This window comes from Halichoeres trimaculatus, unplaced genomic scaffold (assembly GCF_033239565.1).
Source record: "Halichoeres trimaculatus isolate MK-OKI-2021-1 unplaced genomic scaffold, fHalTri1.1 fHalTri1_scaffold_12, whole genome shotgun sequence".
Lineage (NCBI taxonomy): Eukaryota > Metazoa > Chordata > Actinopteri > Labriformes > Labridae > Halichoeres > Halichoeres trimaculatus.
The window spans coordinates 13,217,395-13,241,309 of record NW_027437190.1 but is presented as its reverse complement, the minus strand read 5'-3'; the positions used below and the strand labels follow the sequence as shown (position 1 = coordinate 13,241,309).

Below are 23,915 nucleotides of genomic sequence, written 5' to 3'. Positions count from 1 at the left end.
CTCCATCACGCTGACGGCACAGGGGATCTGGCCAAGGCTTGTTTGGCTTCTCTTGTAGGAATGCAAGAAGGGGGCAGTGAACACAACACACACATCTCAATTATCCAACAACATTCCTGCTAGAGTTGAAACCCACCAGAGAGATGTACAAATCAACCTCACCGGTTGTGGCCAAATCCCCTGTCTTGACATCAGGTCCAGAGGAAAAGATACATTATCAGCACTATCGCCTTCTTTTCTTCCCCTGTTTTTCTTTCATTTAACTCATGCCCTTTGTTTCACCACTCCAACAGTCAGCTTTAAATCAAGAGATATCTGAACCAGTATTAGCTAGTAGTCACATCAACTGCATACAGTTTTTTTTTGGTTTTTTTTTTGGTTGTACTTGTAAATGTCAGGTAAGACCAGCACAGTTTTGGACCTTCTGCAGCTTCAGATGATAGACTGTAGGCACAAGTGAGTACAAATAAAGTAAAATAGAGTGGAATAAAGATTTTAGTGGGTTGTAATAAAACTTTTAATTTTCTTTAATAAAAATTTAAGTTTAAAATAATTATACTTTTGGAGTTTTTAGAATTTTATTTAAAATAATTCCACAAAGTTGGTCCAACCAGCTGGAGAATAGATTGACTTTACTGTTACTTCTCAGCACACTCAATTGATTATTTGTCTTTAAAGTATCCAAATGTATTTTCATACTAGTTTAGGCTATTACGTCTTTTGAGGGGATGACTTCATAGTATCCAAATTTTATTCCTTGGATAAAGGATCTAAATCCATGCCTGATACATTTATGTTTCCCTCTTGATAGGAAAAGTCATTTTTGTGCATGCTTGTTCTTAATTGAAGTTTTTCATGGGCCTTTCAAAAATTACTATTTTACAGAACTGTTGACAGGTTGGCTTGAAGTGTTTTGATGCAATATTCAAATTACTCATATCCCTGCAGTAGTACTTTGTATGCCCTGCAGGTGGTGACAGATGACCAGAGGAATTTATAAAGGAGCCACACATTTCTGTCCTGTGTCCTTCACAAAACATGTTTCTATCTAGTGACTGTTAGAGAAAATCTTGATCATTCACAATACTTTACAGACTGTATGAAACATCACCCAATTAAGAAATATTGATTAACAGACTATTTGGTAAAAGTTGGCTGTATCACTGCCACTGAAAACATTCAATATAATTTTACCACACACAATTTATGCATTGTTTAAACAATTAAGAAATACCTTAATGCAGTTTTCGCTTAATTCTCAATAGATTCTATCAACATTTATATTTTCAGAGTCTATACTGGATCATTTTGCAGGTTAAATACTTTTTTTCTTTTGCTCTTAATGGTGCTCATCTTATCCCTGTTGCAATATCGCATAATGAAAAATATATTAAAATACCACAAAAATGCAGCAATATTATAGTTTATGTGCTTGAGTATTTAAGTATAAAAGTTAGTTTTGCTCTCCAGTTAGCTAATTTTTGAAAGTGGTCAAAAGCAGTACTTATACAGCACATTACATTTTTGAATAATAATATTGAATATGTTATAATTATTGATAAAAAATTTTATAACCATTCACAGGTTAATGATTAGTTTTATTTAAATAATTCAATTTTATCTCATTCTTCAAGTTTATAGTTTGGAGTCATTCTGAAACTCTGTCCAACCTTTTTGATCACCTATGAATAATCTGTGATTAGTCCTCTGGATTAGTAGTTACTAACCGTTTACGACATTTTGTACTTCCACCGCCAAATTTCTAAAGAAAGAGTCTTTGAAACATACAGGTCAGCCCAATGACCTCAGACCTACTCTCACTCCTACCCAGTGTCATTCACTCTAGTTTTTTAAGCGTTGCGCGCGCGCCGTCTTGAACGCGCATCCTGTAGGAAGCGCGCGCGGCGAAAGGGGCGGGGCCGCGCGGAGTCAGCGCAGGCAGGGATGAGAAACTTGTCCCGGATATTTACCTAACTATACCTGGCTCCTCCGACGCGCCCCGTCCAGAGGATCTTACAGCGGACCCTTTGAGGAACGTGAGCTGTCCTTAGGAGGGAACACTGAGGTAGACACGGATATTTCAGCCTTTTAAACATCTTCTTTTAAAAGAGAGAAACATTCACTTGTTGGAGTGGCAGTTACGAGGACCGCCGTGGTTTCAGGAAAGTTTGTCCGTAGAGTGTTCCTCCTTTTGGGTGTAGCTGTAGCAAAACTTCAGGTTGTCAACAGGTTCCTTGTTCGCGCTGAGGCTCAAAGTACAGCGGGGTCAAAGTAGGGTTCATTATCGACCGACTGGCAGAGTTGGACGGCAGATCTGGTCCTGAAAGTCTCTGACAGGCCCTGTTGGGTCATTTGTTTGTGTTTGGTTAAGCCACAGAAGCATTTGATATAGCTATAGCATGTATGCTAGATGCTATCTGTAAAATCCTGCTACATTAACTTTTAATGTCTTTACTACAGCTGTGTCTGAAAACCATTGTTTGTGTGCAGGGCATCCTAAAGTGGCAGACGAATTTCCCTGCCCTCACATGAGGCTGATGTTGGATCTTGAGCTAGATGCAAATGACCCAGATAATCCTGTTTATACATCAATAATGACTCTTTTTAGCTTCAGTATTGGATGTATTTGTAAATTCATCACAGCCCGCTAGTGAGAAGGTCATTATGGAAATCTCATCTTTAGTCCAGGACGTGTTTTGTTTTAACATATTCAGAGTGGGTCACTCTGTTCAAACATTAACTCAAACGCTGTGTGTCCTTTCAGAAACAGTGTGCAACACAGGCTGACCTGGAGCCATTAATCGTTTACCTGGAAACCAAGACAGGACACATGTAAGTTCATTCACTTGCTTGGATGTCGATGCTGACACACAGAATCGCACACATCTAGAAGTATGTTCAAGGCAAGGTGAGCGCGTACCTGCATGCATGAATAAATAGTGCATGTGTAGTGTTTGTGCGTTGCTTCCAGCAGCTGCTCTGAGATCAGTTGTAGTTCTCTCAATGGGCGTGTTCAACTCTGAAAATGTTTAACATTCTTATCATTCAGCTGCCTGCAAAAGGCGGGGAGAGACTGAGAGGGAGAGGAGCAGGGAGAGGGAAGGGACATGTTCAGACCCAGGCCAAATAATAAGAAATTACACACACACGCACACACACACACAGACATAGACACAAGCAGTCACTCCTCTGCATTCACAGTGCATTACTCACTGCAGCCTGATGCTCCATCCAGCACATATATTACTCACCACACAATGTAATCCTGAGGGAGGTGCTTTCATTTGAAGACAACAGCCTGGAAACATCTGACACTGTTTTGTGGTTGTGTGTGTATGTGTGTGCTTGTGTGTTTCCAGGTCCCCTCTCAGTGACGAGCTGAGGGCAGGGTGTTTGTCTTGAGAGGGAGGCAGAGTTACCGTGGTAACAGACATGCCAAAACCGGACCTGCTCTGCCTAGTTCAGCTGCTGGACGGCACTATCGAGACCTTCAGAGTCAGCGTGCGTGATACACACACACACACACACACACACACACACACACACACACACACACACACACACACACACACACACACACACACACACACACACACACACTCATAGACAGAGACACACATACACAGTACTTCCTGTCTGTGTAGCAGGAGATCATATGTTGCTCCCATCAGTCTGTTTGCTCTGCTAATGATTGCAGTGTCACTGTATGAAGTAGAGACGACTGTTCTTTCACGTCCCCATTGATCCACGTCTCTTATTGAACACTGTGACCTTGAGTTAAAAGAACACACTTACCTCCTGTAGCCTATGTAGAGCTTGTCCCACTTAGTATAGGAGCCTTTCTACATCATCAGCTTAACAACCCACATGCAGCCTGACAACAGTAAATACTCACACATACTGACAGCCATACACTCACACACATGATGAAACGCAATCACAATATTGCTTCTAGGACAACAGCTTCGCAGCATCTTTATGTGAACGGTGGGAGAGCAGGGAAAGCACTGTGGTTATAATGTGCAGAAGGGTTTCAATAATAAACTCTTTATTACTTTCTTTTTATGGCTGCTGTGCTTCTCCTCTATAGACTAAGGTTTATTGTTTTCTTGCATCCAATTGAAAGCTGAATTTTGTGTCTTTGTACATCAGAAAGGATGTTTCCTTGCTGCAGGAACACACTGTTGACTGCAGTTTACCGTAAACACTGCCGTCTTTGATGTGATTATGCTTTTGGTAACAGAAAGTGGAAGGAGAAATGGGAGATGTTATGGATAAGCAGTGGGTGATCTCTCAAAGTGTTTAATTAAACAATAGATAGTTAATCCATCAGAGGGTGGTGCAGCAGATGGTCCTTTTAAAATCATATTATTTTATTAATATATTCATCACTTGGTTACTTTTTCAGATTTATAATTGATTTAATTCAAGATTAAACACAGGGAGACCCAAAAGCCCCCAATCTTTACCCCAGGCACGGTGTCATTAAATGGGAATGATATAAAACTATGTCTCACTAAAAGTTTTCACAGGCTGTGACACTGTTTGTTTTTTCCTTCTTTCAGAAGCAGGACGAAGGCGTGGTTCTGTTGGACCAAGTATGTGACCACCTGGGCCTGCAGGAGAAGCAGCTCTTCAGTCTGCAGATCAGAGAGTCCAGCTCTGGCATCGCCTCGATCACAGCCAACACACACTCTCCTGTGAGCTCGCTGTTCATCTGCTGCACGTTTTGGGCTGACATTGCTCCATATTGCACTCACTCATTGCTGTTTGGATGATGATAACCACAGGCTATGCTAACATGTTTTGTTTTTTTTTTGCCCTAGTTAGCATGTACACTGTATGAATCTGAATCTGTCTCTTTCCCTCTCCTTCTTTCAGAGATGGTTGGAGCCAGAGAAACCCTTGAAGAAGCAGATAAAAGGTATCCTCCCATGACTTGACAGCCTTTCCAATCTCCTGGGAAATACATTTTATATTTCTTTGTTTTTAAATATATTTTTCAGTGATACAGAGGAGTTGCTGGAGAGAAAAGGATGAATAAGGTGAACTTGCAACCACAGATCTATGTCATTTCTGACAAGATGACATTTCTTTGCAGGTCTGGCTTCTCCTTTTTATCTGAACTTCAGAGTGCGATTCTTCATCTCTGATCCCAACTCTCTGCAGCATGAACAGACAAGGTGAGTTTACCTGCCTCTCTGTTATGTGGGTTTTTGTAGCAGTGATTTCTCTCCAGATACTGATCTGAAGATGATGTTTGACTTTAAAGGCCCTTTCTTTGCAGCAGCTTTAGAGAAAATTAGTGAGTTGGTGGTTGGTTTTGGATGTATTTTAACATCCTGTTGTTAACAATGTTCAGCGACATGCTAATGTACTCGTAATGACAATCAGGTATTTAACAGCTGCATTGTGTAGCCTGTTCCTAATTACACTCACATAACAACTGTGTGTTGATACGTGTCCATTTGCTAATTACAGCTTAACACAGAGAGCAACCGAGACTGATGTTTTTAGGGTGAACCGTCTGAAACTGTGGGGGTTGGAAAATTATAAACCAAACCTTGTTAGTATCACCAAAATTATTGCTGTTGATTGTGTGGAGGACATGAATGTGTACAGCAGATCTCATGACTGTTAGCTGCTGTAGAGTTACACATAACCACAGTGTCAGATCTGTGAGGAGCTTGAAGTCAGTTAGATTTGTACTCTGGGAACCATCGATGTGCGTGGAGAGTTTTGGGACAAACAGTATTGTGGGCCTTATAATGTTTCTCCGGATAATTCAGAACATGGATCCGCAAGCATTAAGGGATCAACAAATCAGTCCACATAATGCATAATGCTATCTTTTGATAAGTCTCAGTAGGTTTTGGTAACCTTGGGTCAAGGTTATAAAATAACTTACTAATAAATTAGTGTTGCTGTCTTTCTGTGTATGTTTCCCACAGAGCGTTTCCTCCTAAATGCTTGGTCTTTTATATGTTTTATCTATCTTCTTATAAATAACTCCAGATTCAGGATAAAGTACATTTTAAAACTCTTAAGATGACAATTTAATTGATTGAAATGTTTTCTAGTAAGTTATTGCACCTAAAAATTACCAACCTGATTAATTGGTCTCGCTTTCTTAATGTAAGCAAAAAAGAAAAAGTCATCTGGAGCGAGTGTGCATCATATGAAGGACCCTGAAGTTGTAAACACTCGGTTTGGTGAGACCGTCAAGCTGCCATCATGCCCAAAAACCTCCTGAGGCTTTGGCTTGAGTTTGTAAAGTTCCTGTTTTGTTCTCCCTGCAGGCATCTCTACTTCCTCCAGATCAGGAGTGACATCAGAGAAGGGCGGTTAGTACAACACAAACTGCACCATCACGTTTGCTTGCTTTGAGGTTTGCGTTGAGCTGTTTTTCTGTATAATCATGGAGTTTGATTGCAGGTTAAAGTGCCCAATGAGTGCAGCTGTAGTGCTGGCTTCTTATGCTGTGCAATGTAAGTCCTCACTGTCAAAGGAGAAACAAATAGAGCAGATGTCAGTGTGTGTGTGGATGCTCAGTGTCTCTTTCTGTCGCCTGCAGCTGAGATGGGGGATCACTCTCCGTCTCACCTTCCTGGTTACCTCTCAAAGAGCTACTTCATTCCTGAGCAGGATGAAGACTTCCTGTCTAAAGTGGAGGACCTGCATCCACAACACAAGTAACTCAGACAGACAGTCTGTTGCATCTAGTTGGAACTTTAACAACTGGTTTGTTGTGTGTTGTGTTGCTCTTGTTGAATGTGTGACTCTGCATGTGATCTCAGGGGACTGAAACAGAGTGAGGCAGAACTGTGTTTCCTCAACACGGCGCGGACACTGGAGTTGTACGGCGTGGAGCTGCATGCTGCTTTGGTACTCCCTCATTTAAACGTTTGTGTAACATTTCATCCTCTGCTTTGATTTCCATGCAAAACATTTTTTTTCCTACCTCATCTTAATTTCTCTCAGGACTCCAACAACGCCCCACTGATGGTGGGTTTGGCCTCCAGCGGTGTTGCAGTGTTCTGTAATATGATTTGCTCAAGTTTCTTTCCTTGGTGAGTGATGTGGTGATGGTGCTACTAATTAAATCTTAGATGCTTGTTTCCTGTATTTTCTGAGGCCTTTAACCAGCAGTATTCTTCCCCTGCAGGGGGAACATCATCAAGATTTCCTTCAAGAGGAAACGCTTTGTTATACATCTGAAACGAAAACATGTGAGTCCCTCGGCCATCACTTGCCATCAAAATTTAAAATTTGCAACACACAGTTTGCTCGTTTATTAGCTTAATGCATTCATAGAGTGAAAGAGAAGGATTGGGCTCGGTTCTTTTTTGTAGCTCCATTTTTCAGGTACAGAATTTGCTCGTAGATGTAAATATGGCATTGATTGAACTAGGGCTCCACGATTATCGCAATTGCAATCGCAATGTCAGCACATGCAATTCAGATTTTTCTCCATGATTACCAAGCAAGTCTGTAGACTCATCATGACACAACTTTTTTTATTAAATCGCAAGCACAATCGCAATCGCAATATTGTCCACCTAATCCCAAATCGCACCTTTTCCCCAAATGGTGCAGCACTAGATTGAACAAGCATCTCCTGATTCTTGGGTTCAAAGAAGCAATAAATCATATATGAGAAGTACAAGATGATACTGTGCTTTATAGGGATGGGAATCAAAAACCAGTTCCTGTTGAGAATCACTTGGAAATGTTTCAATCCATTGATATCGTTAGCCTTTGTGCTTAACGATTCCCTTATCAATTCTTTACATTGTGCCGGAGCCGTTGGGCCTTATGTCGACTAGTCCGCTGCAGCTATCTTAGCTTAGCAGTTAGATAACGTTTCCCAAGAAAAACTCTGATACAGGATTTTCAGCTTGAAGTTTCGCTGAAGAACTGACTTCATAAAGAAATGTACATTACTATCTCTCATGAGATTCATATTCAGTTTTGAAATGGTATAAATCACCTTATTTACCAAAATAACAAAATAGCGCAAGCTTGATGCTAACGTATATGGGAAACTGCATTGATATGCTAGCAGTTAGCATACATCAGTATAACTTCAGCTTCAGAATAGAATTTCAACTTTCATCACAGAAACATATCACATCAACTCTTTGTAAAAAAAAAAAATACTGAGAATTTCAAATGTGAAAAGCTAACAGGCAATTGAAAGGCTCATGGCTGACTTCACAACTACGGAAAGCTTCCAAACAACCTAAACCATTGCTATAACCACTTTGAGACACTAGATGGCCTACTTGAATTAATATATTATAACACAGTACATCAACGTCACATTGTGTGCAATTTTTACCAGTTTCTGTTTAATTATGCCCAGAAATATCCAGACTCAGGGACCAATTACATTTTATTCACTTTAAGTAAAAACTCAATTAAATGTTGTTGACACCGAAAACCTGTAAAGCTACTTTTTGTACCAAGAAATTTCACAACAGGAATTGATAAGGGAATCGATAAAGAATCAGATTGATAAGGGCATCGGTATTGACAAAATCTTATCAATTCCCATCCCTTGTACTTTATTGCCTGTTATTGCTTTAGTTGCATATCAGAGATTTTCCTGTGGACACTGTAATTACATCACATTGTGCCTCAAAATAATCTCATGAATGGCACATGTGCAGGGGGAGACGCAGGATTGCGAGGTATCCCTGCTTCTGCCGTGTTCAAAGACCTGTAAGAACCTGTGGAGGTCCTGCGTGGATCATCACTCCTTCTTCTCCTCCAACCGAGCCATCAGGAGCCCCGTACACAACAGCAGCACGGTTCAAAGCTACAGAAAGCTAATCACGCAACACCTGGGTCTGGGAAACAGTAAACCTGAGAGGTGAGCCAATGTTTGAGCAGGTATAATGTTATTCTAAGTGTTTCTGTGCTTAAGTGCGAAAACTCTCTTTCTGCCAATCTCCTGTCGCAGTGGTCCAGTGTGCCAGCGAGTTGTTGGAGGGATGGTGTGGAACCCGGTCTTGCGGAGGTCGATATCATCAGATCATCTGGAAACCAAAAGTCTGCCTTCAAGATCACCCCCGTCTACCCCAAACTGGTACAACCTGAAGGATCATCTACAGCTAATGATGCTGTTGTTCCTCTATTGCTGTTCACCATTCAACTAGGTCATAAACCCACCTTTGTCCGTCTGATAGGCGAAGTCCTCGAGTTCGACATGGCATACGAAAGCCCCGTCCATCCTCAGTGGAATTGACCAGCGACTTAAAAGACATGTCAGAGGGGGAGGACGTCTTCTACACATACAGGGCGTCTGTGAGCAGCAGCAAGGACAGCGAAGGAGACTCTTCACCACACGAGTAAGTACCAGCTCCTACAGAATCAACACTCTGGTATTGAAAATGTTAAAGCTTTTGTGTATGTGGGTGTAAGTCTTACCAACTTTTAAGGTAAAAGCAAGGCAAGGTATTTGGCTACTATCTGGTTACTACACTTGCAAAAATTACAGCACAGTCTGACGTAATTTAAGTCACAACTTTATTGACTGTAGCCACCAATTTTAACTTAACTGGGTCTCACGAGTTGGCTAACTAATTGAAAGGAACCCTCCCTGTTGTTTGTTTCATGCGTGTACCTCTCTCTAGCACAGAGCCTTCACCTAAGACTGATTGTACAAGAACGATGAATCACTCCTCACTAATATTCCTGTATCTTAAAAAATGAGACAAAATTGTTGTTAAGTAGTGAGATTGTTGGTACAAACGTTGTACGGTTAAGATAAAGTAGACCTTTAAGTGTTAAATATTTACTTAAAATCATTCACCCTAAACTGTGTTTCATATGCATACCACCGCTCTCCTTTCAAGGGACTGTTTACGAATGTTAGCTGCTAGCTAAATGTGTTACAATCCATCTTTTTCTCTTTAGATGTCCTCTTTAGTACATGGCCAATGAAACAAATACATTTATTCCAAATGTAGGCACTGATTAAGCTCAGTGGTTAAAGCACACTCCTCATGTACAAATTCTCAGTGTTCAACACAACAGCCTAAGGCTCCACTCTCCATCCTGCCACATCCAATGTTTGCTGCATGCCATCCCCAGTCTCACTTTCCATATTTCTGATCCTCTTCGCTGTCTTATCCAATAAAGGCAAGAGGCAAAAAACGCAAAGCTGATCCATAAATCAGGGTGAAAGACTCTCTTTAATTCTTCTCTTTCAGGCTCACTGGATCTTACAGCCAAGGACCAGATGAAGCTCTGTTACATGATGATAGCATAGGAGAGGAGGATGGGGACCACAGCTTACAAAACTACAAGGTCTGCTTACTGTCATTAACTCCACACAGACATGTTTCTCATTGGATATTCTTGCATGGACTCTCATATGAGTTTACCACACATGTGCACACAGGGTGCCCCAGGCGACGGTGACTTGATGCTGATCTGTATTGCTCCCGACCATGAGGGCAAGTTCGGCTTCAACGTCAAAGTGGGTCTCACGCTCTCATTCTTTTGTTTTGTCTTGTACCTTCGCTACACAGGGTATAATGTTATTTATTTTTGCTGTTAACTCATGTAACTGTAACATCACTCCACCTTCACTCTTGCTCCATTCAATTTCCCAACTCCTGCAGGGTGGGGTGGATCAGAAGATGCCTCTCGCCATATCCCACGTTAAACCTGACTCTCCGGTAAGAACAGACTTGGGCGTGTTTGTGTTGTGACGGTGTACTGTCTCCGGGTTGTGCCAAGATAACTGTATTATGACACTGAAGCACAGTATAGACTGAGGGCTGACTTTTTTAGCAGAAATAGACCTGAGATGATAAGACAATTAAAAAATAAGACTGTCAAAGATAAATTACAATGCAGCTATTTGAGAATTCTGGTTCATGTCAAACAGAAAATCATAACTCTTGGATAAAATGTAATACCCCTGCGATTTTGGTTGTTGGTTGTATAGAGCAGCTATTTGATAAATGTGACCACCATCTAAAAAAGTGTGGATAATAAATTTTTTAAACCTGACCTTTAAACCTACTGCGTCAGTGCCTGTTATATGTACCTTGGCTGGAGTGTTATTACTTTAACTCTGTCACCGTTTGTTCAGTCAGCAAAATCCAAACGGCATTTGAAACCTAAGAATTTGCGCTTTCCAGAGATATATGGTTTATTAATCACAAGTAGGGATGGGTACCAAATAAGGTACTTATGTAGGTACCAACCGAAATCCATATGTAGTACCAAATTACCGAAATAGTGTTCATGTAAAATCAAATGGTATCATGTTTCGGTGCCTAAACGCATCCTTGTGACTGTGAGGGAGTGGAAGAGTAGGCGATTTTACATGCCTGACATGAGCACAGCATTATGTGTTTTTGAAAAAACTATATGTTAAATTAAAAATGTTGAGATTTCATTATAAAAAAAATTAAATATTTATTATCATAAACATAAACACCCCAAAAAGTAGTGAAAATTTATACCAGGGGTGGCCAACCATTCAGAGACCAAGAGCCACAAAAATGGCTGTGGTGCTACAAAGAGCCACATCACACAAGTGGTCTTACAAACACAGTTCCTCTCACGCATAAACGAAATGACATGAAATAAAAATCGATACATTTCGTATTTTCAAAGTGAGATTTATTGTGTTTGTAAGTGTGTTTAAATTCCTACGAGAGAAGAGAAACTGAAACTTAAGTATCAATCTGTACACCCAAATATTGTTCAATACTGATCCCAACGTTGGCATCAATATATATATATATATATATATATATATATATATATATATATATATATATATATATATATATATATATATATATATTAATGAATGGATCAAAGAGCCACACACCGAAAGACAAAGAGTCACATGTGGCTCACGAGCCACAGGTTGGCCACCCCTGATTTATACCGCTGAGTACCAGTACCAATTGCCAGATCCCAGGCATTGGTACGGTATCATTTCAAATGTGAAAGGTACCCATCCCTTATCACAACCATGTGACGCAGCTCCGCAAAGTGAGACACCAGAAATATCACAAATGTGCTTCTGAAGACCGTAAATCCTCGAGTTTTTGCCCAAATCAATAAGTTCCTTCACTGATAGAGAGCTGAGAAGCTGTGCTTACCATCAGTTACAGTCTTCTGTCTTTCTAAACTCCTTAAAACACAGATTTTGCTTTCGTGTTTATCTTGTTTAAATCTAATAATACTTCCATGTGCAATAATTACATTACAGATATTAAAAATCCAAGTTTATGTACTACTGGAAAAGAGGGGCTGAATCACTCAGACATGAGGCGTTTTCAGACCATTTTACAGCCATTGTAACAAAATATGTCTGGTCCATTATTAGCCTCTGCAGGTACAGGGTTAAAATGTTTCTGTAACTCAAAAATACAGCGCTTTTAAAGTAATGGGGATATTTTTCGAACATGAACACAGCACGCAAGCATAATTTCAGTCCCTCCAGGATTGTGTGGTGCTGCCTGTGATTGCTACAACAGAAGTTCCTTATTTCTCTGCACCTTTTTAAGATATTGTGAAACAGGCTGTACACTGTGCACATTACATGCCACCCAAATCCAGCAACAACAATCTGATTTATATGGATGACACATAGTTTCTGAGATGGTTAAATTAGACATTAAATATCACATTTATTAACATAGATCCACTGTATGGAGTCTCTGTAAAGAAGCTGTGGTTTAAGGCCAGATTAAGTTGAAATGACTCAGCTGTCTCTCTAAGTTTGCAGGATGCAGAGTTTTCAGATACATTAAAGATATATTGAGATGTTTTATTCCTGGCTGCAGTAATAACAGGTGTTTTGAGTATGAAAGAAGCAGATTTAGTGACGTTAATGCTGACGCCTGTGGAATTGTTAGGCTGATTGGTCAGATTTGGGGAAGTGATGCAGAGACTGGTGAAAAAAGGGGAAGGTGGTGAGAAGGGATTTTTTAATAAATTTTAGAAATCACAACTTCCTGGATGGACTGATTATAACTAAAACTGCAGTTAAAGTAATCAAACCCAGAAACCGAAACCAAGTCTGCAACTTCTTCTTCTTAACTTCCATCTACACACTGATGCTGATCTATTTGAAAGGGTTAATGATGTTTGTTTTAACTGTGACTCATGTAGTGTGGTGTATGTTTTATCGATGTCAGCTGTAACATCAGCCTGTGCTGTTTGTAGGCAGGTCGATGTGAGCCCAAACTTCTGGAGGGAGACCTTCTGGTGCTCATCAACGGCCGTGACATTTCTGAACACACACATGACCAGGTTGTCATGTTCATACGAGCCAGCAGAGAGTCACACTCCAGAGAGCTGGCCTTGCTTATCAGACGTAAAGGTGTGTTTGTATATATGTGTGTGTGAGAGAAAGATAAAATTAGTGAAGCCTGTGATTCAAGAGTACTCACTGTCTTGTCAAGTTTTTAATGAATATTTATCACATCCTTGAACTGTCCTTGTATTCCAGGTCCTGGTCGGGTGGCGCCCTTGCTGCAGTTGCCTCCCACCCTCACGCTGACTGGCCAATCACCGGGGGACAGGTCCCCATCATCCGGCCAGTCGGAGCGGGTCACGACACTGGAGGAATCCATGAGGCAGCTGGAGAGAGGAATACAGTCTGGCACACTGTGTTTCCACTTTGAGGTATTCAAATACAGGTTGAAGCTAAGCAGTGAAAAGCATTTTAAAGAGAATTTGTCTTTGTTTAAGCAGGATTTTGTCCCATTAAAATTAATTACATGGATCATATTAAGCCAAGTGTTAAAAATTGAAAACAATATTGTTGTGATCACACTGGGATCAGAAGTCTTTGTTTGTGTATGTTTGTATGTAAAGAATTTATACAGGAGGAAGCCTGGTCTGCTCCTTAGCTGTGCTCGACTCCCTGAAAACATGGACAAGAATCGATATAAGGATGTTTTACCTTGTAAGTGCTTTTTATTCTGACTCTGTGCCTGAAGCCGACCCGCTTCCCCCTCCTCTCTACGCTCTGTGCTACCTTTCTAACCTTGATGTGGAGCTCACTGCTGTGGCATCTCATGAAATTTAATTGGTGGAGCCTGCGGTTCTGTTTTGACCCTCGCACACGCTGACGTGCTGCTCTCCTTCCAGATGATGCCACCCGAGTGGTGCTGAAGGGCCAGGAGGACTACATCAACGCCAGCCACATCACGGTGTGCATCACTGACATGAAACTGTCCATGTGACTGTCCGTGTCTGACATCTTAATGTAAACTCATTCTCTGTGTGTTGTATGTGCATCTGTGGGTGTTTATTTGTTTGTCTCTTAGGTGGCGCCCCCAGTGTCTGGTGTGTGTTTACGTTACATTGCCGCTCAGGGTCCGTTGCCACAGACCTGCACTCACTTTTGGCAGACTGTTTGGGAGCAGCAGACACACACCATCATCATGCTAACAACTCTGACTGAAAGGGGACGGGTATACATACTTTTACATGTTTATACGTGCATACAGCAAACAGTCATCTTCACACAGGAAGGAGTAAACGACAGGAGGAACACTCCTGTTGAACAGCTCAGTATCAGCTGTGTGGTAATTACTCTGCACATCACAACGTGCGGTTTCTCGTTATCCGCTACATTATTATAGTAATAATGTGGTGATGTTTGAACACAATAATAATAAAGGTAGTCAGCTGTGAGTAATTACAGGGATTCACACACACACACAGAAGAGCTAAATATGAAGTGTGAGGATGATGTCTGATAGATAAATCATCTGAGGGTGAAAACAGATCGACAGTAGCAGCGAGATATCAAGGTCTAGTTGAAAGAATATGTCTCTGTCTCAGTTGCTTGGTTACCAGATGCTTCATTAATTGATCATTTTGCTGATGATAGTCCTTGAGCTTCTCTCTACTTCAGGATCACACACACACACACACACACACACACACACACACACACACACACACACACACACACACACACACACACACACACAAGTACACTAAAAGCAGTGCACATCCTGCTCCTGATGAATAGCTTTTGTTCCTCAGACTTCTGGGCTTGAGCTCATCACGCTGTTGATTTCATGAGAGTTGAGCTCGGTTGGTAGAGCAGGGGCAGTAGATTGTTTCCTGACTGATGACTCACGTCACATGTAATGTAATTTGTCGCTGATGTCATACACTTTGCAGACCAAGTGCCACCAGTACTGGCCGCATCCGCCGGAAGTTAAGGATTATGGGCACGTGCGCGTGAAGTGTCACTCAGAGGAGTGCAACCTGGCGTACGTGACGAGACAGTTCACTCTGACACACACTCAGGTACATCAGCTGCATGATAAGTGAATTAAATGATTGAGAGAAACATATTTCTTTGGTGTTAATTGAATAATTATTTTCAGCTTCTCAAAAGTTCCCTGTGTGAATTTGGCTAAACATTGCAGTGCAATAAAGACTTGGAGATTTTGTTCAGCCTAAAAAAGGACATTTGACATTTCTTTTGGCTCTGTTTTCAATTCTTACATTGGCCAAATTATTTTGGGACTGGAGGAAATAGTTGGCAGTGAGATCAGTTACGAGAAACATTGGCCCCTAGTCACAAAGTTTTTCACATGAAAGATGGAAATCCTGAGCGTGGCCACACAACTCGGAGCTCTTCTGTTTGTATGTTTGCAGTGACATGTACCATGTTTGTGCCATATGTCACCTCACAGAGCTCACCACAGGCCTAAAGTCATCTTCAGCCAACTTACAGTCACTTCCGTGTGGGTGGTTTGGTGCATGGGTGTGTATGTGTGTGTGTGCATTAGTTTGTAATAACATATTGTTCTGGCACACCTGTAAGAGGATACACGGATACATGGAAGTGTGATTGTGTCAGGATCTCGTTTCAGAGTGATTTTTAAGGTAAGTAATGATCTTAAAAGAGCTGACTTCTTTACATGGCAGGCAGGTGAATAAACATTTAATGCTCAAGGATGCATAAAGTCAGAACGCACACACATGCATACACAGATACTGCTGTGCAGGCCCATCTGTTCCTCTGGCAGAGCGAGTTAATCCCTGCATGGAGTCACAGGCCACATGACCAGTGTAAACTCCAAACTGTTCTCCTCCCTGTCTTCACTTATTTTTTTAACTCCAGTCTATCCTCCTCCCAACACTGCGCCTGTTTTTTCCCTTTTTCATCCCTCTGTGTCCCTCTTTACATCCTAATCTCAGTGTCACCTGCTGGTCACGTGCCTCTTTGTTCTGCTCACCTGCTCTGTTATTTAACTCTGGGTTTTTGTTATATCACAAAATGAATAATGTCTGTTTGAGCCTGCAGCACAGCACTGTGAACCTCATGTGGGTTACATGTTTGTCGTTTTAAATACAGGTTATGCAATGCTTTAAATCTCCCTGATTGACTTCTTTTTGTGTGTGTGCATGTGTGTGTGTGCATGTGTGTGTGTGTGTGTGTGTGTGTGTGTGCATGTGTGTGTGTGTGTGTGTGTTTTCTAGCGGGGAGAGGAACGTGCAGTTACACACCTGCAGTATGTTGCGTGGCCGGACCACGGCGTACCTGATGACCCATCAGACTTCCTACTGTTCATCAGCTCAGTGAGGGAGAGGAGGAAAGGTGAAGAACCACTAATGGTTCACTGCAGGTACACACACACACACACACACACACACACACTTACACAGACACTCTGTAATTCAGCGTTGTCACATTTTGCTCTACTTTCCTCTACTGTACACTTAATCGTTATGTTGAATTTCAGCGCTGGGATTGGACGGACAGGTGTTCTGATCACCATGGAAACAGCTCTGACTCTGTTGGACCAGGGTCAGCCGGTGTTCCCGCTGGACATCGTCAAAACACTGAGAGACCAGCGAGCCATGATGGTTCAGACAACGGTACAGAGACCCAGGAAGGAGTTTATGTAAATGCGTTCCAGCTACAGGGGAATAATTTGCTGCTGTTGTTGAGTTTGTTGCATAAAAGAAGCACCTTGAAATGCTATCATGCAGGTTCAGCTCTGCCCAGAGGCATTGCTTTTTCAGTTTGTTACATACCTGTGGCTCATTCCTGCGAAGGTGATATCTCTGAGGGATTCCTGGGAGGACTTTCCTTAAATTAGGGCTTAGACATCCTTTCAGGTATTAGTGGTTAAAATCAAAGACTAGGGTCACTTTAGCTTTTGAAGTAACATCTATTCCACATGTGAATGAACAAATGCATTCACACTAATGTCTAATTGACTTACATGATGAAGCGATGACAACTTTTTATTCAAGGTCACCTTGCTTATGTCATCCTACAGTCAGTGAAAGTTGCTTTTCCAGCCATTGTTCCCCTCATTTTCTTTAACATGTTACTATTTTCTTTTTATCTTTATGGGGTGGAGGGTCATAAAATTTATCTTGCAGAGCAGACGGACCTGCCTGATTCAGTTTCTAAACTCCTGCAGGTCCATCTTGCCAGGCTCCACTGACTAATGATTTCACTCGGCTAAATTCTGACCGGCCCAATCAGGGAAGAGAGGCGGGAGCTGTGGAGCAGACGTGACGTCAGCAGACTTTCGTACTTGTTAGCTTTCCTTTGATTCTTAAGTTAAATTTATAAAAATGGAAGCTGTCGTCTAACGCCTTTTTCACAACTGTTTCTCATGATTCAGTAGTTGTTCATCTATTGTTTCTCAGAAGTATCGGCTCACATAAGCCACGTCATACCGTGGCTTGATGTGGATTGGTCTGTGGTGAGTGTGTTAATCAGAACGGTCGGCCAATCACCAGCTGCCTATTTTTTTTAAAGTCCCGCCTCTGAAAACAAATTGGAAGAGCTGCTACCCAGATGGACTTGTGAAATATTTCCGTGGCGGATATATGAAACTGTTCATCTGGCGTGCCAGGTTATCATAAAATGCCTTCCAGAGTAAAAAGAAGAGTATGAACAATTGCATATTTCATCCATTATCGTAATAACTATAAACAAAAATATGGGTTAATTTTGATATAACACCATACAAACAGAAAATGCTTCATCTTTTTTTCCCATTTCTTTGTCATCACAGACCTCTGAGGTGACTAAGCCAGGATAACAAACAGTGGCAGCAGATTGAGTTGGGGGGGCTGAAAAGTTTTGGAGCCCCTGATTATAGAGAAATTATCGAGGTGTTAAAAAGTTAATCTAACTGCAACCTTACGGCCATCCCATTCTTGTGAAAAGAGGGACTTTTATTTCACCTGCGTTATATTTTTTGTTTATTTTTATCCTTTGTGAAGAAACGCAAAACCCTCGTCCCTCACAGACCCTTTGATTGTTCTGTCAAAAATAACTTCAGATGCTCTTCAGAGAAGCAAAGAGAGAAGAGTCTCCTCTGTTACGTCCCTGCTGTGTGGACTTGTTTGTGGCAGACATCAGCCTCCTCACGCTTCTTTTTTCACTTCAAAGTTATTTTTTGAGTTTTTTTCCACCACATTTTAGACATAAATTAATAACCTCTGTCCCAGCCTCAGTTACACAATCGCTTCAGGAGAAATACCAGTGGATAGGAACTGAAACAGAACGGTCGGTGTAGGCAATCACAAGGTTGTTATTTTTGCTTTATGTCTGACCTTTCTGTCTTCTTTAAAAGCCTCCACAACACTCTGGATGTAGTTATAAAGATATTAAGTGTGCCATGTATTTCATCAGCTGCGGATCGCAAAGAAATTAATCGTTTTCAAGAAAAGTTTTTATAAAAATCTCATTTTAAGAAAACATACCAAAGCATAAAGTTTTCAAAGTCATCTTGAACCTTCATTGATTTGCATTCATGTGACTCCTGTAGCTTAACACTGGTGGTTGGTGACCAGGGAGAGGAAAACTGAGGTCTGGAAGCTGTGCTCTGCAGCTACACAGTGGTATCTTTGGAGGGAGAGGAAAGTGTTACTCATTGCTTTGATAGAAAGTAGTGCTGGGAACATGGCAGCCCTCCAGTCAGTACTCTGCTTCTAGGCCATTTCTGCCACCTCTATCACCCTTATTTTGAAAGGGGATCCAGTCCCCGCAGGTTTCTTTTTCCCTCTGATGTTTTTGTGCTGATGGAAAGCTTCCTCAGGTTTCCCTCATGTGTTTGTGTCTCTGACAGGAATGGAAAACAGGCACAGTTAGAGGACAAACCTTCCCTGTGTTCAAGGATGAGCCTGACATTATTTTTTTTTTTCATTTTCATCCACACATCCCAGTCAGTCTAACTGCCAAGTTCACTCAGTAACTGTTCCCTCCTCAGTAAATGGAGTTTCCCTGTTGCCGTCAAGCCTCAATTCCAAAAACATGTTTCAAATGTCTGTAAAAACAAGTTTTGAAGGTTTTAAAATAATCTAAGCCTTATCCAGGATTAACATTTTAAAAACAGACGTGTTATGTCAAAGCTAATAACACTTTGCTTAATGTGTTTCAGAGTCAGTTCCAGTTTGTGTGCGAGGCCATTGTGCGAGTCTACAAAGAGAAACAGGGGGGATCTACAGCACCTTAACCCACACTGAGACAGGATCTGAACAGACACACTCGCTGTTTCTGCCTCGTGTCATCACTGGTGACTTCCGTGGAAGGACCCCCACAGATTAACCTCCGTCGTCGCCTGTGGGTCTCTGACACAGACTGGATAATGAGCGTGAAACTAGCTTCAGAGCATAACCGTCTGTGATCTGTGTAGCCTAGATTCAACACCTAGACGGCCTTTGTTTTAAATGATGCTTGTAGAGGCTGCTGTCTCCATAGAGACTGATGTGAGCTGCTAATTTCTGTCCAAGAGGCCACTCAGGAATGTTGCCTCTCCTTATCAAGCTATGTGTGCCATTGGCTGATGCCTCCAATCAAACCAGACGGCAAGGGAAGACGAGGATGCTAATAACCTCCAGTCTATCTGTTTGTCAAAAGACGGAGAGCAAGGCTGGCTTTGGATCACCGCAGATTCAATAAGGTTGTGGTGGGAAGCATCAAACCCTCTTTTCAACACTCTTAAATTATTACGACACTAAATAAACACACTGATTTATAAAATCAAGTCTGCGCATTTCATTTCACATTATAAAGCGGATCATTAAATGGGTATTTGTCACTTTATGTTGAGTCTTTGCTGTGCTAGAGGCTAGTCAATCCCCTTTCACACTTCTTTGCAGAGTGGGACTGCTCACTGAAGTGAAAGTAATCTGCTGATTTAACCTTTAGCTGAGTGCTTCCAAAGCTGGCATCATATCAGTGAAACTATCTGAGAATCATAAATCAACCAAAACTCTCAAATACTGACTTACAGAGAGACACTAAAGGGATATATCTGTGAGGGTTTCAGGAGCCTGTCTGCAAGATTACAGTGTCCTTTAAAGATGCAGTGTCATTCCTTTTAAAGGTTTGATTTGTACATGTTTATGGTTTATGTTTTGGGATCAGAGGAATATATCCTCAGATAAGACATGAAAATTTGTGTATCGAGAAAATTGCTTTTTTTTTATTTCAGAGAAAGTTATTTTGATTTAACTTGTGCATCCGCCTGGGGGTTTGCTGTGTAAATGGCAGGCAGGGAAATTGTACAATTGGAAATGTGATGTTTTGTATGATCTGTGGAGCTGACTGAATTTCCGATTCATTTCATAAAAGAAAAAAAACAGGGCTTGTATAATTTTAAATGCAAAAAAAAAAAAAAACAATGTTAAAAATGGTGAATGTAAATACACCTCTAAGAAAAAAAAATCCATTTTCATATTTTAGCATCTCAGTGATGTGTTAGGGAGGTGGAGGTGTGTTAGGCGGGTTCCTGGCCCTGATATACAGGTTGACATGATGATCACCACCGTGCCGGGAACCTCCCAGAAACACTTAATTAACCCTTTGGCCCCCATGGACCCCACTCGGGAATCACTTGATCCACTAATAGGTGTTCCCACGCCAGGCGGACCCATGACAGACAGGTGGCGCTGGTTATCTGGCTCTGATGGGTCGGTCTGTCGGGAGGAACAGAAGTTTGTTCTGCGCTGTGTTTTTACGCAGGCGCAGATCACTCTGTTTGCCCAGTTTCGCTGGTTGACTCTTACCTGTGAGGTAGTCTAGTTTCGGTTCGCCGGTGTGAAAGAGTAACAACGACCACCAGAGTCCGGCCCAGTCCAGAGGTGTCAACACTTTCCTCCCCCTCCCGAGACCTGTGTGATCCTGGAGCCCCACTGCGGAGCGTCGGACGGGAATTGTCCGGGATTTTAGAGTCTGTGCGCAACAGCGAGCAGAGCAGGAGGCAGGTGCACGGGAGCGGACAGGACAGGGGGAGGAGGAGGAGGAGGGCTGGTTGTATTTCCGTAACACAGTCCTGTCGTCCACACCCGGCCGAATGGTTGTAAATCAACTGGTTGGCTCCTCGGTGGTCGATCTGCGTTTGTTTCATTAGTATGCGGCCGGAGTGCCCCCTCTGCAGCCGACATCCAGCCTGAGGAGTGATCGGCAGCCCTGAAGTCTCCTCCGTGCCTGCTAAGTGACTCCTCGCCCCGTGGAGGACGAGGAGGAGGAGGCGGGAGCAGCAGAAGCAGGACCCCGGCTGCACGGGCTGTTGTGCGGAGCAGCACGACGCGGACTTGTTCGCCTTGTGGATCAGGAAGATGATGGGCTTTCTGCGCCGGACGTTCAGCCGCCGCTCCCGGAGCCGCTTCCAGACGAGAGGAGGGGACGAACATGATGGCAAAGGAGGAGGAGAAGGAGGGGGAGGAGGGGTGTCCGGGAACCCCCTACTGCTGGCACATCAGCAGCAGGTCGTCCACGCACCTGCTGTGGTCACCGGGGGGTCGTCGGTCCACATCCCAGCGGCAGGGACTGCGAGGACCACCATCACCTGCCGCGTCCTGCTGCTGGACGGCTCGGATGTCAATGTGGATTTGCCTGTGAGTGCGCTGAAGCCTGTCTGGTGTGTTTACAGTGGCCGGCACAGTGTGTAAACAGAGTGCATGGAGCAGGACTAGGTGGTAGCCCAGGTCAGTGTGTGTCAATATGCGGTCCGAGGATCCTTTTGGGGTCGTTGAAGTGGTTTCTGATGGTCCCGTGGAAAAATGCTGGGACTTAATGAGCTGTGATGTATCAAATTAAGCCTCATGTCAATCCGCTTGCTCTAAAATGATGACCAGCTTTTCATATGCAGAATAAATGAGCTCACGTTTTATAGCAGTTGAGGCAAAGTGGAGTTGATCATATCCTGAGTAGAGTAAAAGTAAAAGTGAGTTGTTGTTTCCTCCAGACTAGATTTTGCATCCCCAAAACTTGTTGTGTCTAATTTCCAAGATTTTAAATTTTCTTCTCTATTTATTCACATAACTAGATTTTTTTAAAGGTTTAGACTAATAGGCAGATGAAATTAGCAACATGATGACATCGGACATGAGGCATAGCTTGTTTCGGTTTTGTGAGTCTGATTAATTAATAACCCTTTGTGCAGATCAAGTTACACATCAAATCTTTAATCAGCATCTTGTGCCTGAAATTCATCTGTCAGTAAAGATAAGTTTCCAAAGTTTCAGGGCCTGAAGTAGCACAGTGATTTATATTGCATTAGTGTTGGTGAGTGTGCCTCTGAGCGTACAGTAAGAGGTGCAGCTCCAGATGGTGTTATGATCAGCCAATCCATCACATTACTTCCCCATTCTGACTGCAGAGAAACCTGAGCACAGACCTGAAGCTGCCCCCTCGTGTTTGCTCTCCCACTGCATCTCCCTCTCACTTTCTTCTTCTCGCTGTTTCCCTGTATCTGATCCTCCGCCAGCACTCTCCCCCTCCACTCTTAATCTTCTTTCACATCCCCTCTGTCTTGCTCCCCTTGCTTGTCGTCTTACTCTTTCACACTCTGCCTCCTTGTCCTTTTCTTCTTCCTCTTCTCTTTTTTTTTCTCCCTCCACCCGTCTCCCTTTGTCTTCCTCAATTCCCTGACTCCCAAATCTGATTTTCCACTGTGGGGACTCTGTGTCACAGACCAGCGCCACGAGTGTGTGTGAGGGGGCAGGTGGGCTGATGAGCGAGTGTGTGTGGGCATTCGTGCGTAAGTGGCTCCCCATAAAGATGTTTTCATTTCAAAGGTTGTGTATGTGTCACAGAAGCTGTAGCCTTCATGCGTCACCTCCAGTCTGAGGGAATATAATGTTCACAGAGTGGAGAGAGTGTGTCTCAAACCTACCTACGGGGAGATTACAGCAATAATACACAGCCACTGCTTCCTCTGAGGTGTTACCATTTCAATAACGAAATGACAAAGGGCTTGTCAAGCTGGCTGGCTTAGTCACAGGTGTGTAGGAACAAGTTTGTTCATGTCAGGTGCACTGAACAGAGCTGAAACTTGCCTATTAAAGCTCATTAGTCTGTCACTTCAGGCTGGCTGAAGCCAAAACAAAAGAAAGAAAGCCAGAACAGTAATACATCAACTTATCTGTATGTGATACTGGCTATGATTTCAGTCAGCCTGCTGCAGAATAAGCAAGCGCGTTCTGGTGATTTGTTGTTTCTGTCCCCCATCCCTTAATACCCCTGATTTCCTCACACATTCGTACACACACCAGGAAGTTTAGATGGGTTATCAGGATCCAAAGTACAAGGTTGTTATCTTTCTACACACCCACTGTTTGTTATGTGGGTCAGACTGTGAGAGTTCTTCGCACAGGGTGATGAGAAAGATCTGCTTGTGTCTGGAGTTTGGGACACAACAATGCTGGAATAGTTGTACGTTTGCGCAGTGAATAATGTTCAAAGTGATGTGTGTGATTGACAGAAGCTTTAATGAGGGCCTGAGCCTTAACCCACTTTCTCTTTCGCCTTTTGTCAAATGCTTCTATTACCCACAACAGACCTGTCTCTAATTTGTTGTCATGCTTAAATCGAAGGGCTGGGACGATATGCTTTTCTCCCGATTTGAGTCTTTTATGATTTCAATTTAAAT

The 23,915-nt window shown here is 42.4% G+C and overlaps 2 protein-coding genes across 5 annotated transcripts in view; both read left to right on the top strand.

The window, feature by feature from the left end:
• Positions 1–1,919: 1,919 nt before the first annotated feature.
• ptpn3 (protein tyrosine phosphatase non-receptor type 3) lies at positions 1,920–20,284 on the top strand. Of its 3 annotated transcripts, XM_074683409.1 has the most exons (27): positions 1,920–2,065; positions 2,765–2,832; positions 3,360–3,501; positions 4,566–4,700; positions 4,882–4,924; positions 5,102–5,183; positions 6,300–6,344; positions 6,436–6,488; positions 6,575–6,692; positions 6,798–6,885; positions 6,982–7,070; positions 7,166–7,229; positions 8,673–8,875; positions 8,966–9,091; positions 9,192–9,353; positions 10,218–10,314; positions 10,409–10,486; positions 10,632–10,688; positions 13,204–13,360; positions 13,490–13,665; positions 13,858–13,948; positions 14,134–14,195; positions 14,313–14,459; positions 15,181–15,309; positions 16,492–16,637; positions 16,755–16,890; positions 19,419–20,284. In XM_074683409.1, exons 3-27 carry the CDS (start codon positions 3,433–3,435, stop codon positions 19,491–19,493), a joined length of 2,628 nt encoding a protein of 875 aa, XP_074539510.1. In that variant the 5' UTR covers positions 1,920–2,065; positions 2,765–2,832; positions 3,360–3,432; the 3' UTR covers positions 19,494–20,284. The 3 variants fall into 3 exon arrangements, with proteins under 3 accessions (XP_074539510.1, XP_074539511.1, XP_074539512.1); XM_074683410.1 differs by lacking the exon at positions 14,313–14,459 and having other exon boundaries at positions 19,419–20,283; XM_074683411.1 differs by lacking the exons at positions 14,313–14,459; positions 15,181–15,309 and having other exon boundaries at positions 19,419–20,283.
• A 728-nt stretch (positions 20,285–21,012) lies between these two features.
• epb41l4b (erythrocyte membrane protein band 4.1 like 4B) overlaps positions 21,013–23,915 on the top strand; it is a 30,659-nt gene continuing 27,756 nt past the window's right edge. For both annotated transcript variants that reach the window (XM_074683413.1, XM_074683412.1), the window contains exon 1: positions 21,013–21,879. In XM_074683413.1, the coding sequence (XP_074539514.1) occupies positions 21,601–21,879 (279 nt within the window). In that variant the 5' untranslated portion in view covers positions 21,013–21,600. The remainder of the gene's footprint in view (positions 21,880–23,915) is intronic.

Bases quoted from the DNA above. Each gene is read 5' to 3' on its own strand.
- ptpn3 (XM_074683409.1), top strand. From the start codon at position 3,433: ATGCCAAAACCGGACCTGCTCTGCCTAGTTCAGCTGCTGGACGGCACT. The intron at 10,315-10,408 runs GTCTGCTTACTG...ATGTGCACACAG, and splicing joins ACAGCTTACAAAACTACAAG to GGTGCCCCAGGCGACGGTGA. The intron at 13,666-13,857 runs GTATTCAAATAC...TTGTATGTAAAG, and splicing joins CACTGTGTTTCCACTTTGAG to AATTTATACAGGAGGAAGCC.